The sequence below is a fragment of the Protomyctophum parallelum genome, assembly GCF_964188405.1.
Source record: "Protomyctophum parallelum genome assembly, chromosome: 7".
Classification (NCBI taxonomy): Eukaryota; Metazoa; Chordata; class Actinopteri; order Myctophiformes; family Myctophidae; genus Protomyctophum; species Protomyctophum parallelum.
This window is the reverse complement of record NC_139705.1, coordinates 44,423,129-44,439,061: the sequence shown is the minus strand read 5'-3', so window position 1 is coordinate 44,439,061 and position 15,933 is coordinate 44,423,129. Positions and strand designations below refer to the sequence as shown.

Genomic DNA, 15,933 nt, shown 5'->3' with positions numbered 1-15,933 from the left:
TTTTTCTTCTTATAACTTCTATTGATGTAATGTATGCTGCTTGTTTTTACCGACAATTTATATGTATGATTGTAGGTCAACTGGAGCTGTTGAACTGAACAAACTTCTTTCAGGATCATCTATTCAATTATCTATTTGCAGATACTTGGAGGAAAAGTAAGCATGACACATCATATACCAGTATACTATACCACCATCACTGGGTTTCAGTATCAAAGACCACTTATCACCTGTCCGACGTCCACCCCACCCCCTACTGTTGGCGCACACACACACACACACACACACACACACACACACACCCTCCCCCTCTGGGATGCTGTTTCTCGCAGACTTCAGTCTCCTCATTATCATGATACTCAGATGAGAAGAAGCTTCAATCTGTCAATCTCACACATCTTGAAAGGCTCAGCGACACATTTCAGAGACAGTTGGCCTACTGTAAAGTGGTAACGCGTCAATGTGAACGCTTCCACATTCACTTTCAGTGCACTGTCTTTGTAGTGACGATAACATACTTGCATGTAAAAGAAGAAAACAAAAACAAAGACATTGTAATGTTTAAATATAAATTTGTATTTACATCAATATTAACATCAAGAAATAAGGTACGAAAAAATGCCATAGTAATTTACATCCTGTAATAACGGTATGACTGTATATTTTACCCCATGGGTTTAATTTCCAGCTTTTCTTTTTTCATTAGATCCAATAATGCTTTTTCTTTTCTTTCGTACTTTTTTTTTTTTTTGTTTTTAGTTTTTTTGAGGGGGGTTAAAGGGAAACAGACAAGTGTTCCTTTCAATATTCAATATTTGTAGATTATTCCATTTGCTTTTCTTCATTGAACATGAAAGAAAACCTTAAAAAAAGAAAAGAGAAACACCACTCAAAACCTTTTTCATGGCGTGAAACCAGAACCCCCCCAACGATTTTTCAAAAATAGCAGACCTACAAGCTCTTAGATCTGCTATTTTTCAATAGATAAAGCATAACATTATGCTTGAAACAACAACAGGGGTTCCCGCCCAAAATGTGTTAAACAGCTTTAGAGGATCTGAACATTCTCTTGTGAAGTCATATTTTGGAGCATATATCTCAACTGGCCATAAGAGTATAGGGCTGGGCGATATGGATAGAATATATATCACATAATATCACATCGACCAAATACCTCAATATAGATATTGTTACAACAACATTATATTGTGACAATCTCTAATTTCCATTTTTCGGGGGGCAACATTTTTGAAGTCTTTTAAAATAATCAAATACAGCTTAAATGATTAAAACCAGGAAATTACAACATTTATGCCATATCACAATATCCAAAATCCCAGGCAATATTTAGTCTCGTATCATGATATAGATGTCGATATGTCAATATATTGCCCAGCCCTATATGAAAGAAGAAAAGAGAAAGTATCACAAACCAAAGTCAAAGCACCTCAGCAGAACCAGACTTGTCTATTCTATGTCATATGGATGGGAATAGATTAGAATTATAAGCGTTATAAATTATGTGCAACAGCAAAAATGCACACATGAATACTTGCACCATCTACATCAGGAACCTTTTCTATGTGTTGCACATAATGACAACAAACAAACACAAGCAGAAACAATAATCTTTGGATTGAGCATGTCTTCAAAAGGTAGATTTCTCAACAAACAGTTTAACAGACAACTGAACAAAAATAAAGGCAAACTCATATGTCAACAAAAAACATGTAAAATATTCAACATGATGAGTCATTATGTCCACTTGTTAACAAGCACAAAAAAAACAACAACTCAACACTCATGGAGACCATGAGACTGGAAATCAACCCTATTGCATAAACATGCAGTGGGGGTTGATTTCCATAGTGTCACTATGTGGCTGGAATGAAGCTAACAGTGTTGGTCACCACCAATAACTGATTATTGGATGGGTGATGGCTGATCTCAGCAGTCGAAATGGTTTTGTGCATTTGGTTAATCGAAGCACAAACATTCAGGGCTGTCATGACAAGTCTGGCGTCTGCCTTGTGTTTTATTTGTTTAGCGTAACATGCTCAATTTCAGGGCAGACCACAGCCAAGGTTTTGGGTCTAAAGTACTTTTTATTTTATTTCCCAAGCAGCAATTTCCATGCCTTGGTGTAATTATGTGGTAGTAGGTAGCCACGACTCACGAGGAAACAAATGATACACAAGTCAGACACCAGACCTGCCATGACAGAGCGCTGTCTCGTTCTTGAATGTTTGTGTGGGTGACTGATGTATTCGGTACACATCAATGCACAACAGGTGTGTAGTCACACCTAGCTCTGTTGACTCAGGCCAGTTGTGACTGAGCGCTTATAAATTGGGCCTTTACCCATCCCACACTGATTTGATTCAAAATCAGTTCTTGACGGCGAGCAACACGTGATGCTACAGAGTATGAATGAAGCTTAACACCAGCCAGGGCTGAAAGTCCTTCCAAGGAGAAGTTTTATAACAGTAGAATCTATCAGCTCTGTCAGTCACTATCAAGTAGCAAAAGACAAGAACAGTAAGTCTCAGAGCTCATTTATACTTCTTCGTACAACCCTATTCTTTGACAAAAATGGCGTGTTTTGTCGGACAACACACAGGTCATGTGATGAAGTGTTGTGAAACTGAAGTTGTACATAGGAGGTTCAGTCTAGAAATGTCATCTCACTCACACACTCACACACACACACACACACACACACACACACACACACACACACACACACACACACACACACACACACACACACACACACACACACACACACACACACACACACACACACACACACACACACACACACGCCCCCTATAGGAGCCTAACACAATCATGTGTCTACTCTTTTATATAGGCATCTTTTTTCTCTTCTTTTTTTCTCTCAATCGATTAGTAAAATGAAAATAAAATAAAATAAAAACAACATGTTTGTCTAACTATATCATATAGTTAAGCCAAGGTCCTTGGGGAAAAAAAGAAGGACATTTATGGTTTGACAATCACAAATTATTATAAAGAAAAGTGCTTTCTGGGAGAATGAAAGTGGCAGTATTAATTTTCTAAAAGCAACCTAACATGTATTGATAAAAGGAGGCCCTCTTTTTTCCACCAACGGTTGAAGTAGTGAAAATAAAAGCTGTATTGACCTATGACAATAAGAAAATTACACTTTAAATATCAAGCCTTACAATCTGTGCAAAAACAGTATGTGACCTACAAAAGCATATATATATTTATATATAGTACATTTTGAAGCATATTTACAATTCGTATTCACAGACAAAAGGAAAAAAAAATCAAAACAAGACTTGGTAACTAATACTGCAGTACCGTCACTTTGAGTAAATGATGCTTAAATGTTGTCCTTGGAGGAAAGTCAAGAGGAAGGGTTATTGCTAGAAATCTGCATACATACATTAAATTCTGACTGACACTTTCTTTTACAGTGTAAATTACTATAGGTGACAGTTTAACAATTTGCAACTAATTAAATTTGCAGTGGTAACATTACACGTTGTTGTAAAACAGCCAAAATATATTTTTATGAGTTTGCTTTCAAGATTTTTACCTCAAATCTAAAACAGTCACTTTATAAATTGTATAAATAGCACAGGTACTTAACATGTACCTTAAGAGAGGTCCGTCTGTTTGAAGCGTCCATTTTCAGAGGGTTTAAAAATGAGTATACTGTTAATGTGTCTAATTACCTATAATAAAAGGAATACACTGTAGAAGAGAGTGTTGGATAAAATCTGTGCTTACTGCCTTTCCACTGGTCACTCAATTATAACAAAGATCACCACGTTTTCCAATTAATAGTCCATTATTCTCAGAGGAGAAAAACATGGGAGAGGGGAACTCAAAAATAAAACCGTAAATATTTGACGTTATGCATTAGTTCTTGGATAAAAGGCCTCTAATGACCACGAAATATTGCCACAATCCTTTCAAACGAGGGCCTTTCCTTAAGCATAGTTCAGACCAAAGATTCACGACAAGACAAAACCGTTTTAAGCCTGATCTTTACTTCGTTGTACATCGGTGTCGTCCGTGGAAAATAGCCAACCTACAGTATGAGCTCACAAGGCGCCGCGGATGCGATTCGTCGTGAGCTTGTATAGGTCAACGATATCCAATTTCCGGCACTCGACGCCGTTGTGCGACGGAGCATAAATTTACGCATTATTAGAATGTTGTAGAGAAAAATCGCAGCGGTCTGAATTACCCTTTAAAGTGCAAACACAGCCTACAAGTATCTCTGACGTACCGTGGCCATAGCATGGCGGAGGACCGTGTGTGTGCTACTGTTTAATGACATTCTCATGAGCATTGGAGCTTTGACTTTAGTCATGTTTATAATCCTAGTACAAATCCACCATGACACTGGTGTGTACAGAGTGGTCCTCCAGCGCCAGCACGTGAGATACTGGCGAAACAAACATCCCGCGATGCTCTGAAACAGGAAGGGAATTGACCACAGCTTCATGGTACCATCGACAAAGAGGATGATGTCGCCATGTTTAAGAGTCTGTGATCCCACATCGTTCTCAAGCACGTTTCCACTTCCTTCCTTCGGTTTGGTCCAGCAAGCGGCGCGTATTTAGGAACACACGAAAACCACTTGTAAAAAGAGGAATATAGAACTACATCATTCTAAGAGAGGAATTGTACAGGCGTATTTGTTACTGTTTTAAGGTGTGTGTGTGTGTGTGTGTGTGTGTGTGTGTGTGTGTGTGTGTGTGTGTGTGTGTGTGTGTGTGTGTGTGTGTGTGTGTGTGTCACAGTGTCTCTGTATTACATGAACATTATGGGATGTTCATGGGTGGTTTATGATTTTGTGTGTCATTCAGTTAGTTCGTTTTTTTCAAAGGCTGGGAAAAGGTTTGTGTTACTGGCCTCAGGTCCAAAGGAAGAGCACTCCCCCTGCTGGAGGGAGTAGAACACTACACACAGACACACAGGTCCAATGCCTGCATACACTGCAGCACTGCATCATGTCATTTCTCTGAATGGGGATCACAGTATGTGAGGCAGATGTCTGCATTATGTCATTCAGCAGTATTTCTGGGAGGAGAGAGAGAGAGAGAGTGAGAGAGAGAGAGAGAGAGAGAGATAAATTACGATTTAGTGAGTGTGACATATAGGGAAGATTGAGGCATCTTAGAGGTTTATTTTTTTAACTGAGATATTATAGATTAATTTTTGCACAGCACTGTTGTACGAATAGAATAGGGCTTAAAAAAATTATGGATTTCAGAAAAATGTTCTTGGTTATTCGATTAATAAAAAAAAGGTAATCGACAGAACAATCGCTATGAAGACAATGGATAGTAGGTGCAGCCCTAACGGACTCCCTTTTCCAGCTGCGTACCTGGTCAGGCCCCATAGGCATTCGTCCCATCACCATCGGGTTCATGCCCATCTGACCTCCCATCTGGCCCATGTGCGCCGCCCCGCCATTGGCCGGCATGCCGCCGTTCATCATCATGCCCCCGTACTGGCCCGGGTTCCCCTGCTGGGCGAACTGCTGCTGGCCCGGGGCGCCCTGCTGCCCAAACTGCTGCTGGGCATAGGAGCTGGCCGGGGGGAAGAGAACACACCAAGAGAAATGACCCGGAGACCTACATAAAATACATCCCACCCTCCCTGACACATATATTAATACCGAGTATGGATTAGAACAGTGCTATATTCACGCTGTGGATCACGACCCATAAGTGGGTCGATCACAGCAGGGATCATGGTGGCATGGCGAAGGATAATCATGTGTGTGCATTTGTTTTTAATTATTTATATTGACACAAATGTATGGCAAGCTGTGTTTAGTTTAGTTTTAAATACGATTCAATTTGTGAAAACAGATATTACGTACCGTATACACATACATCTCACTGAACATGGGAATAATAATCTATTGATGTATTGAAGGATATATTTGAATTATTTACTGTATAATATGCATTTTTATGAGAATGTATTGCTTATTTTAGTGGGCAAAATATTATGTGGGTCCTGGCTGGGCCAAAAGTATGTCCACAGGTGGATCTCAGTATGGACACATTCAATGAGTGTTGGCCAAATCTGTCAATCCGGCACACGTTTGATGCAACAGGACTCTCGCGGAGTACTCACTGCGCGTAGGGCAACAAGCTGAGGGAGGCAATAAATCGTGCCAAAAAGTGCCAAGCCGACCCTTATAATAACAATTTTCTCCACGGCTCCGCTGCGAATAACGAGCGGCCATGTGTGCGTCCTCTCGTCGGGAGGGGAGGGGGGGGCAGCACAAATATAAATAGGCCAGTAGGGCAATCAAATGGTCAGCTACGTCCCTGCTCCCCTGCGTATATATGTTGATTTCACAGGGCTCGCCGACGAGGACTGGTTGATTCGGAATGCAACCTGAACGGTGCTTGAGTCGGCAGAAGCGGACATCACACCGCCCGACACAGGCTCTCGCTTGGCTAGCGGCTTGCTAGGGAGTGCCTCACGCTTTGTGCCTATTTTCACCAATACTTGAAATTACTGAAAAGATCTTTGTTTTTAATTCATGAAAAGTTTAGCTTTTTTGGGACAGTTTTTTGAAAATATATTATAATATCAAAAAATAATAATCAAATTAAAAACAAATTGTAGTTAACAAAAAAATTAAGGGACCCATGAAATTGTGTCTGCAACCCACAAATGGGTCCCAAACCCACTGTTTGGGAAACAGTGCACTATTTAGTACGACTTGAGAGTGTTTTGGTTAGCTTTAGATTCTAAAGCTAACCACCCCTGCTTTAGAAGGATCCGATGTTCGGTGGAATGTTGCGTTTGGTTTCGCACCATAAACATGCACAGCAACGTTCAACACAAACCTGCTGCGGGCCATGCCTCCCTGTGACCAGCCTTTCAGGTCGGCACCCTGGTACATGGGACCGCCCTGCGGGTGCTGCTGCATCATGGGGTTCTGAGGGCCCAGGCGGCCTGACATCATGGCGTTAGGAGGACTTCCTGCCGAGGGGCCAAATGACGGGTCCCCTTGTTGGCCCATCCCTGAGCACACACAACACAACACTCAGTGAGAGGAGCCACTTTCACCCTGGTGGTGCCCCTGGTTTGGGAATGTCATAGGCGGACAACATTTTCTAAATAGTAGAAATGTTCTTGCACATGACATGCTATCTGGAGGGGTGTGGACTGGAGTGTTACATTTAACACCCCTAATTAAAAACACTGACATCCTAATGACTTGGCCTCCAATTATTACTTGCGCAAGCAGAGCGCGCAAGTAATGTTTTCGCCCGGTCTCCTTCGTCGTGACAGCTGTTCCGCCATTCGATGCTTACGCAGAAAAACATCAAATCTGTGCCTGTGTTGCTGGACCAAATGACCACAAATGACCATATCTCTTACGTCATCATTTAGAGCTAGTCATACGTATACTATATACATAATCAGTAAAAAATAAAATAGCAAATTGTGCCTGATCTGCTGGGACCAGAGTACGTGGTGTGTATGTGTATGACTAGCTCTTAATGATGACATAAGAAATATGGTCATTTGTGGTCATTTGGTCCAGCAACACAGGCACAGATTTGATGTTTTTCTGCGTAAGCATCAAATGGCGGAACAGCTGTCACGGTTTTTGGCGCAAAGTAACCACAGTATACAGCTAATCAACTTACAACTACACACTTTATACAGTATAGAGTATAGAGTATATATGTATACGTATATAGTATATGCCTATATACTATATATATACTATGTATATTTCTTACGTCATCATTTAGAGCTAGTCATACGTATACTATATACATAATCAGTGTGCAACAAGCAAGTATGCACTCGACAGAGTGCAGTTCTAGTTTTATTTTGGATTTGGATTTTAAAACATTTAAGGAGAGATTAATTAGTCAAGTTGTGAGTCCTTCTGCAGCATTGGCCTGGACAGGTTTCCAGGCCAAAGGTGCAGAATAAATCAAATAAATGTCTCCGAACACATTACAGATTATCTGTCAAGGAGACACACAAGAGAGCCAAGATACAATAGGATTGGATACACTCAGCTCTCAGAGAAAACCATGTCTATAGCCATGCAAGTATGTTATAACTTTGTTAGCGCTATATTTCATATTCTGCCACTAAAATCTGATCAGGTTTTGCAGGCTCTGAACTAAACGTTTTGCAATACACAAACTCGCCACAAGGGAGCAGCAGTAGCAGCAAGCATTCTGTGTCCCAGTAACATCAGAAATGGTGAATGTGAAATCAATTTGCGTGTCCTTGTGAGACCCAGAAGGCTGGCGAACAAAACACAATTTGCTCCACCTGGTGTGAGGTGCAGTAGCTTAGCATTTGGCTCAGGGGAGAACAACACACTAAACACAATCTAATTAAATCAACTCCTGTCTCATAACTGTCTGCAGCACTTTTGGGCGTCTATTCACGCATAGAATAGGGTTCTGCGTGCGACACAGCTTAAAGCAAGCTTGCTCTCCAATGCTACTGTTCCTGCCTCATCCAAGTTCAACACAGTTGAAACATGAAACCTAGCGCCCCTATTCTGAGTGGCGAACATTCGTCGAAAATACGCAAATAAGCACTGTGCTGTGGAAAGCTTTCATCTCAGTAGGGTGAGATGGGGTGACAGGTGCTGCAGAAGCATTTTGGGCAACGTTTTAGCGCTTTCAACAGCCCAAGGAAAAATAATAGCTGCCGTTTGTGGACAGAGCTTGGTGCCCAGCGCTGCAGCCCTTAAACCCGTGAATTAAGCCGAGGATGAATGTGGGTCCACCTTGAAATCGAAACAGTTTAGAATCACTGGTCCACACCCTCCCCAAGACAATCCAGTAGAGGTAAGCAATAATAGGGGGAATTGGCAGATTAAAAGAAAAAGAAAAAAAGACCCAAGAACCTCACCATAGCTTCCTCCATAGCCAAACTGCTGGGGGCCAGGTTGGCCCATGTTGGGGCCTCCCATGGCATTGTCCATGCCACCGGGGGCCGTGACGTTCGGGGGCGGGCTGAAGCCTCCCACCGCGGCGGCGGCTGCCGCAGCCTGCTGCTGTTGCTGCTGCTGCTGCATGAGCATCATCATCCTCTGCCTTCTCATCTGCATGGTGACCATCTCTCTGCTGCGCTGCGCCATCATCTGGGCATTCAGGAAGCCAGGCTGCTGCACGAGGAGGAGGGACACAAGATCACAAGGGAGGTTTCTAGGTGAAAACAGGCTGTGAAGTTCAAGTGTGTATGTGTGTCTGTGTTTTCTTTCTGATTTCACCTTAACATTTCCAGATTAGTCCCACTGAGCTTAAAGTCTATATAAAGCTACAACTCTGGGACTTATTCCAATGAGTGAAATGCTATTATGTTAACACAATACAACTGGAACATCTGCAGTGGTTGGAGGTGGTTACTCCGGTGTTGTGTAGGACACCAAATGCTTGACAATGTCATTAAAGTTATTTAAAGGGATTGTGACATAAAAAAATTAGTTTTTGAAATTATTATTATTTTATTTTTCTGAGCTCAATTGCACCCAAAAAACCTGAACTTTTAACATTCAGTACATTTTCTGTGGTCTGGGGTTTTCTGGCTCAAACAAGTGCTCTGATTTTCCTGTGGAGTGTGACGTAAGAGTCAGCGAATCTGACAATGGGATTTGCCAGTAGATGTCACTGTTTTTCCTGTTTTACATTGCAGCTCAAAAGGCTTCACATGTTCAAAGTTCAGGTTGTTTGATGAAACCTTGAAAGCAGTTGGTCATAAACTGCTATTTTTGCAGATTGTTCTCCCCAGAATACGTATGCAAGAGTTCATGTTGTTCAGTTCCTTGTGCAGGCCTTTACAAGCTGAGTGTGCAGAAAATAGACAGGCCTTCTCTGTCCAAAGCTCAGTTTGAATTTGATGAATATTCATGGACAATGAGTATGTGTGAGTTTGAGTGTGTGTGTGTACAGGTGTTTGTCATGTACCTGTCCTCCCATGCCAGGCTGCATGCCCGGCCTCATGCCAGGCTGGCCAACTCCAGGGTTCTCCATCTTCATGGCCATGCCCTGCCGCGTCTGACTCATGAACTGAGGAAGCAGAGGCAATAATCAACATAAGCCGGAAGCACAACAGATTATATTCATTACATGTCTAAAGGCCAAACCACACCAATGGGGCGAGACACAACGAAACGGTTTTAGCATTCGTCCCAGCAGTGTGATATATCTGGTTGCATGTCGGCGCAATGGTGATTCAAGTGATTCAATTGGTTCAACTCAATGGTTGCTTGCAACTACAGTACATGCGTCTACATGCGTCTACTCGTAAACAGTTTGGTTGCAAGGAGTTGCATGACGACCCATTGGTGTGGTTTGGGCTTAAAAAGCCTCTGTCCCATTACACTTTCTACCAATTAGGAGTGGGACTCCCACTCATCACTCACACACGGGAGAGAGATGGGGGGATGACATGCAGTAAAGGCCGTGTCGGGTCCGGGAGTCGAACCCGCGGCACACTGCGACTGGATTACCAGTCCGGTGCCCAGACCGTTACGCTACGGCCTGGGCCGGACTCCCACTCCTAATTGGTAGAGAGTGTAATGGCATATTTAAACTAAAATGCTATACAAGAGGCTCAACTAAAAAGAATAATCAAAGTTGTATCTAAATAGCAGAAGTAGGTCTCTGTGGAATCCATTCATGTGGAATCCAAAGGAATGAAACCAGTACCTGCTGGCCTTGAAGCCTCTGCTGCAGCTGGAGTCTCATGGGCTTGTTGGCGCTCATCATCCGGGGTCTCATCATGTTGGCACGGGGGTGCCCCATGCCTCCCATCCCGCCCATACCAGGGAAGCTGCCCCCCTGGCCCATTTGGGACAACATGGGCCCAAAGCTGCCCTGCTGGGGCTGGCCCTGCATGGGGTTCCCTCCGTACGCCGACTGCATAGCCATGCTCGGGGGGCCGGGGTACCCCTGCCCATACAGAGGCTTCTGGTCCAGGACCATGGAGGGGTCCTGGCCCGGGAAGGGATCCATCTGCTGCTCTCCTTGGCTCTGAGAGGAGAGAAAGAGAATTTAGTGATCCCAGACATAGACATAGAAAGTGCTTGGTGCTTCACTAGTATCGCGTAGCCAGACAACTATTGCGAGAGGAAACAGTCGAAACTAGAGACTAGTGCTTTACAGAAGCTTCCGCGTGCGTCACAGAGCGGACGTTCGGGTCCGACGTCCCGGAAAAGACGTGCTGTGATTGGCCAGTAGTCACTTGAGTGGCAGCGTGGCGTAGGGTGCCTTCCGCACTTCCGCCCTCATGTCGATACACGTCGCTTTAATGAGCTGCAGCGGCCAATGAGGCATCCATTTTTGTTTTAAATATCTATGATCCCAGAGAGGAGAATTAATTCACTGCAATTGACCCAGCAGTGTGGGGCCTGCTCCGTGGGAGCACACAGGGGAGCCGTTAAGGGTGAAATGTCTTGCCCCGGGGACACTTAACCAGGCGACACAAAGCCTGGAGGTGCTGAGGATCGAACCGGGGACCTTCCGATTCCCAGGCGGTCACTCTTTAACTCCTGAACCACTGACACCTGTGAAGATGAATAATAATGAGAATGAGGAATGAGGAATGAGATTGAGGTTCTTCGTACATATCCATCTGGTTGATTCATTTCCTATTCGTCAGCTCTGTAAATGTCTTTTTTCTCAGAGGTACAGTTCGTTCCCTCAGGGTCCATCCATCCAACAGCGGAGAACGGCTCGCGCACCATGGCTCATAAGCAAAACATTTAATGCATATTTTGGTTAGAAGTCACTTTTCCGGCCCAGGCCGTAGCGTAACGGTCTGGGCACCGGACTGGTGATCCAGTCGCGGTGTGCCGCGGGTTCGACTCCCGAACCCGACACGGCCTTTACCGCATGTCATCCCCCCATCTCTCTCCCGTTTCCTGTCAGCCTACTATCTGTCCCTTAAAAAATCAATAAAAGGCGTAAGCCGCAAAAAAAATATCTTAAAAAAAAAAAAAAAAAAAAAGTCACTTTTCCATGATTGGATTACTTGCAGGATCGCGAATGAGGTGGAACAAAGTGCACTTGGTACATCCAGTGGTTCATAGACTAGACTACGTGTCTGACCATTTAACACAGCAGCCCAATGTGGTCAGATGGGTGGCCCGTGTGCACGTTTATATTAACTAGCCCTTACCCGTTGTGAGATATTTGTACTGCGCCCAATTCACTAATAAATTCATTATTAATAATGAATGTGTCAAATCGAACAAAGGGCTCCGTTAAGACCTCCATATTCATATGGTCAATGCCTCTGTGAAAAGTGGGAGCGATTGGTGCAGGCAATGAGGAGATAAGTGTTTGTTTCTGACATTCAGACATTCGGTTAATTATAGTATGATGATCAATCAATTGATTGTGTTCTGTCATGGATCAATGGAACTAACCTAGTATACTATAAGTTAGGGTTGTCCCCAACTAAGTATGCATAGTAGACAGACTATGATTCGCCAAATGTGGTCTATTAGTCGACTATAGCTGACTAATAATCGACTATTAGGCAACTACTTGCATTGATGAGATTGACAGTCTAATCAGTCTAATAGGTCTGATTGCATAACAAAAATGTTATGCAATAGAGAATCATTCCATTTGAGCTGTGGGGGGTGTTTAACACATATGTGTAGCATAATTATACTTTTAATATAACAAATTAGGCCAATCTCTAAGTCGAATCATGCAAAAAAATAAAAATAATAATAAATTAAAAAAAGAGATTGGTAGTCGACTAAGACTCCCTCGATCGATTAGTTGACTAATCGAAGTCGAGTGTCACATTACGAGACACGATATTGGGCTCACAATATCGATACAATGCTATATTTCTTATTTATTTATACATGTTTTACACACCTCCCTCCCCTCTGCAGTGCTCTAAAGTTTAGAGCACTGCAAAGAGGAGGTGTGTAAAACATGTATAAATAAATGTATCGTTAAGAGTCTAAACGATACATCCACATCTATGTCCTGCTCACCTGGCTGACGAGGTCAGGGATGCCCAGGGCTCGGTCGATCTCCTCCAGTGCGATGCCGTCTGTGTTGTTCAGCAGAGAGTCCAGCTGGTCCAGTAGCGCCCGCTCATCGCTCTGACCCTCGCTGGTGGTGGGCGGCACCAGGAGTTCATCCAGGGGGTTATTAAACTGACGTCTGAAACGCGCACACACGCACACGCACACACACACACACACACACACACACACACACACACACACACACACACACACACACACAGCGTTAGCGCCAACTGAAAAATGTTCTCAGTTTGGCTCCAATTACAATTTAGCCATTTAGCAGATATGCTTTCCTCCAAAGTACAAGGTCAGACTGCTGCATTCACACTAACGGCAACAAAAGCTGCAAAACGACCACGCATGATCAGCTACTCTAAAACACTGTCTAGTCAGCGTCAGCGAGACATTGCTCAACATATGTGTCAGTGTTTCGGAGCGACAAGCTGAAACGATATTAAGGAACATATAAAGGCTAGGAACCATATTCAACCAATGACGAAGTAAGTGGTCGAAGAATTGAGAGGGCTAAAAAAGAAATACGAGTGCACACTGCACAGTAACTACAGCACAAAGTAACAACAAAGTAATTGGCGTAAGAAGTAAACCAGGATCTAAATAAGTAGGTAGTGCATCACTGACCTGTTTCCGTCCATGCCCATCACGTTATCTGGCCAGGATGGAGACTGGCTGGGTTGGCCCTGCTGGCTGAATGGGCTCATGCCCATACCCATGTCCCCTGAACCACCTGAATACATAACACAACGCAATTAAGGATAATATATTGACAATATATCTTAATAAAAGCCTAGATAATGTCTGTGAATTTGTAATATTGTGTTGTCTTTTTCTAGTTTAAAAGGGATATTTCACTTTCAAATAAAATAAACTTCGGAAATAACAGGACAGGACAGTATCAGGCCATACAGTATCAGTCGCTAGAACCAAGGATGGGTGTTTTCAATCTATCATGGTTAAAATTAGTTTTTAGGCCTTTTTTCATTCAAATTGTCTCATATTCAAGCTCACAAAATGTTGTGAGTTTGTAGATCAAAATGTTTGATTATTAATTACTAATGATTTTTATTACTAAACATACATTAACCACTTACACTCTATGTTTCCCAATCTACAAGCTCGTAGATCTGCTATTTTCAAACGTTTTAATACAATAAAACTTGAAATGGGACATTCATTCTGCGTAATGAATACTTTTACTTCTGGTACTTTTGTACTTTTACTACCAAGTACAGTAAATTCGGAATACCAGACTTTGACTTGTAACAGAGTATTTCTACATTGTGGTATCTTCCAGCCCTAGACGTACCCATATCCATGAGCTGCTGCTGCAGCATGGACCTGGAGCCAGGCACACTGCTGGAGCGGCTGACCATGGGACCTCCCATCATGCCCTTGGTGTTGCTGTAGTCCATGCCGGGACGGACCATGGAGGGGTGCCCCGCCGAGCCCACGGGACTGGCACTGGAGCGGGGCATCCCCCACTCCACTGACCCTCCCATTGGGGACCTCTGGGGAACCATGGACCTGTTCATTGGTCCTCCTGGAGAGACCAAAACAAAAAAGGACAAATGTGGTCAGAAAGGACAATGACAGTTACAGTACCTTGTCATGATGGACCCGGTGATAAGTCATTTTGGTAGAACATAAACACACATCAGTCAGTGTGGTTTGTTTAACAGATGTTATAAAGAAAGTTACTGATGATCTGATCTAAACGATAAATGGTATATATTCAAGGATAAAGGCTGCGGAATTGTGGGTTTGTGCTGAAAAGAGCACAGAATAAGAATATACCACATTCAAATTCAAATGGTGGCAATTTTTACAAAATGCCACCCCAAGAGAGTGAGGTTTCCCACCGCCTGAGAATAACATATAAATATGTTCAATGACTATGAGTGAGAGAATTAAATTAAAATGTGCAATAAATCGTTCATTTCAGTGAAGAAAATCATTCATGGTCGTTCAGTAAAAATATCTGTTCATATCGTTAATTTAATTCGTACTCCCGGAAGCTGGGGATCTTCCCCTGTAAAAGTCACTCGAGTCAAGTTGTTCACGTTCAGTCGTTCACAGACTTGACGTACAGTACCTTGAAATCTATTGGCCGAGCCAGGCTGAACGTCACTTCAAGCTATGCCCTAGCTTGATGTGACGGTCGGTTGTTGTTGCTCGTGCAGAATGAGGAAAGAGAAACGGCGAACAGTCTTCCACCGCCTCACATTTGCAACTGAATGGACTGAACGGATCGTTCACAGAAGTGACCTAGTTCATTTTGTTGACCAAAAATAACTGGTTCATTTGACCCGCTTGTTCATTGGGGTGCATACGTTTGCTAAACATACTAACAGTCTAACAGTCCGATAACACCGACATGCATGGCGTGGCCAGGTTACAACTAATTAACCCGTGGCAGGTTAAAATTTACCTGTGAGGTTAGGTTTAGGGTTGGGTTTTGGGTAGGGTGTCGGACTCATGACTGTAGGACTGTTAGTATGTCGGACCAAACAACAGCCCTCGTTCATGACCGACACAACACTACTAGTTAATTAATAACACCGACCCATGTTTCCCGGGTAGCCGTCCGGGCCGCCCATCACATTCTCCTGCTTGATGAGCATGGGGCGTCTCCCCACTCCTCCAGGTCCCCCCATAGGCTTCCCATCCACGGACATGGCCCTCTGGAAGGGTCCACGTGGCCCTGGAGCCATCCCAGGACTCCCTGTACAAAGAAGAAAAACATCTTCATTCACATGCTTTTCAACAGCCCCCTTAAAAAACATTATGTAACAGTGGGTACTGTATATGTGCCTTGAGTCTGAGAGTAGAGCCCTGCATTGGGATTGAGA

The 15,933-nt window shown here is 43.2% G+C and overlaps 1 protein-coding gene across 4 annotated transcripts in view; it reads right to left on the bottom strand.

Annotated features, from left to right (window-relative positions):
• Positions 1 to 558: 558 nt before the first annotated feature.
• Positions 559 to 15,933, bottom strand: part of LOC310861822 (nuclear receptor coactivator 3-like) — an 83,302-nt gene continuing 67,927 nt past the window's right edge. For 3 of the 4 annotated variants that reach the window (XM_083769471.1, XM_083769472.1, XM_083769473.1), the window contains exons 14-23: positions 15,648 to 15,806; positions 14,391 to 14,624; positions 13,706 to 13,811; positions 13,031 to 13,202; positions 10,722 to 11,045; positions 9,978 to 10,079; positions 8,923 to 9,178; positions 6,876 to 7,053; positions 5,390 to 5,594; positions 559 to 5,082 (exon numbers count right to left, since the gene is read on the bottom strand). In XM_083769471.1, the coding sequence (XP_083625597.1) occupies positions 5,071 to 5,082; positions 5,390 to 5,594; positions 6,876 to 7,053; positions 8,923 to 9,178; positions 9,978 to 10,079; positions 10,722 to 11,045; positions 13,031 to 13,202; positions 13,706 to 13,811; positions 14,391 to 14,624; positions 15,648 to 15,806 (1,748 nt within the window). In that variant the 3' untranslated portion in view covers positions 559 to 5,070. The remainder of the gene's footprint in view (positions 5,083 to 5,389; positions 5,595 to 6,875; positions 7,054 to 8,922; positions 9,179 to 9,977; positions 10,080 to 10,721; positions 11,046 to 13,030; positions 13,203 to 13,705; positions 13,812 to 14,390; positions 14,625 to 15,647; positions 15,807 to 15,933) is intronic. The other variant, XM_083769474.1, reaches the window with a different exon arrangement.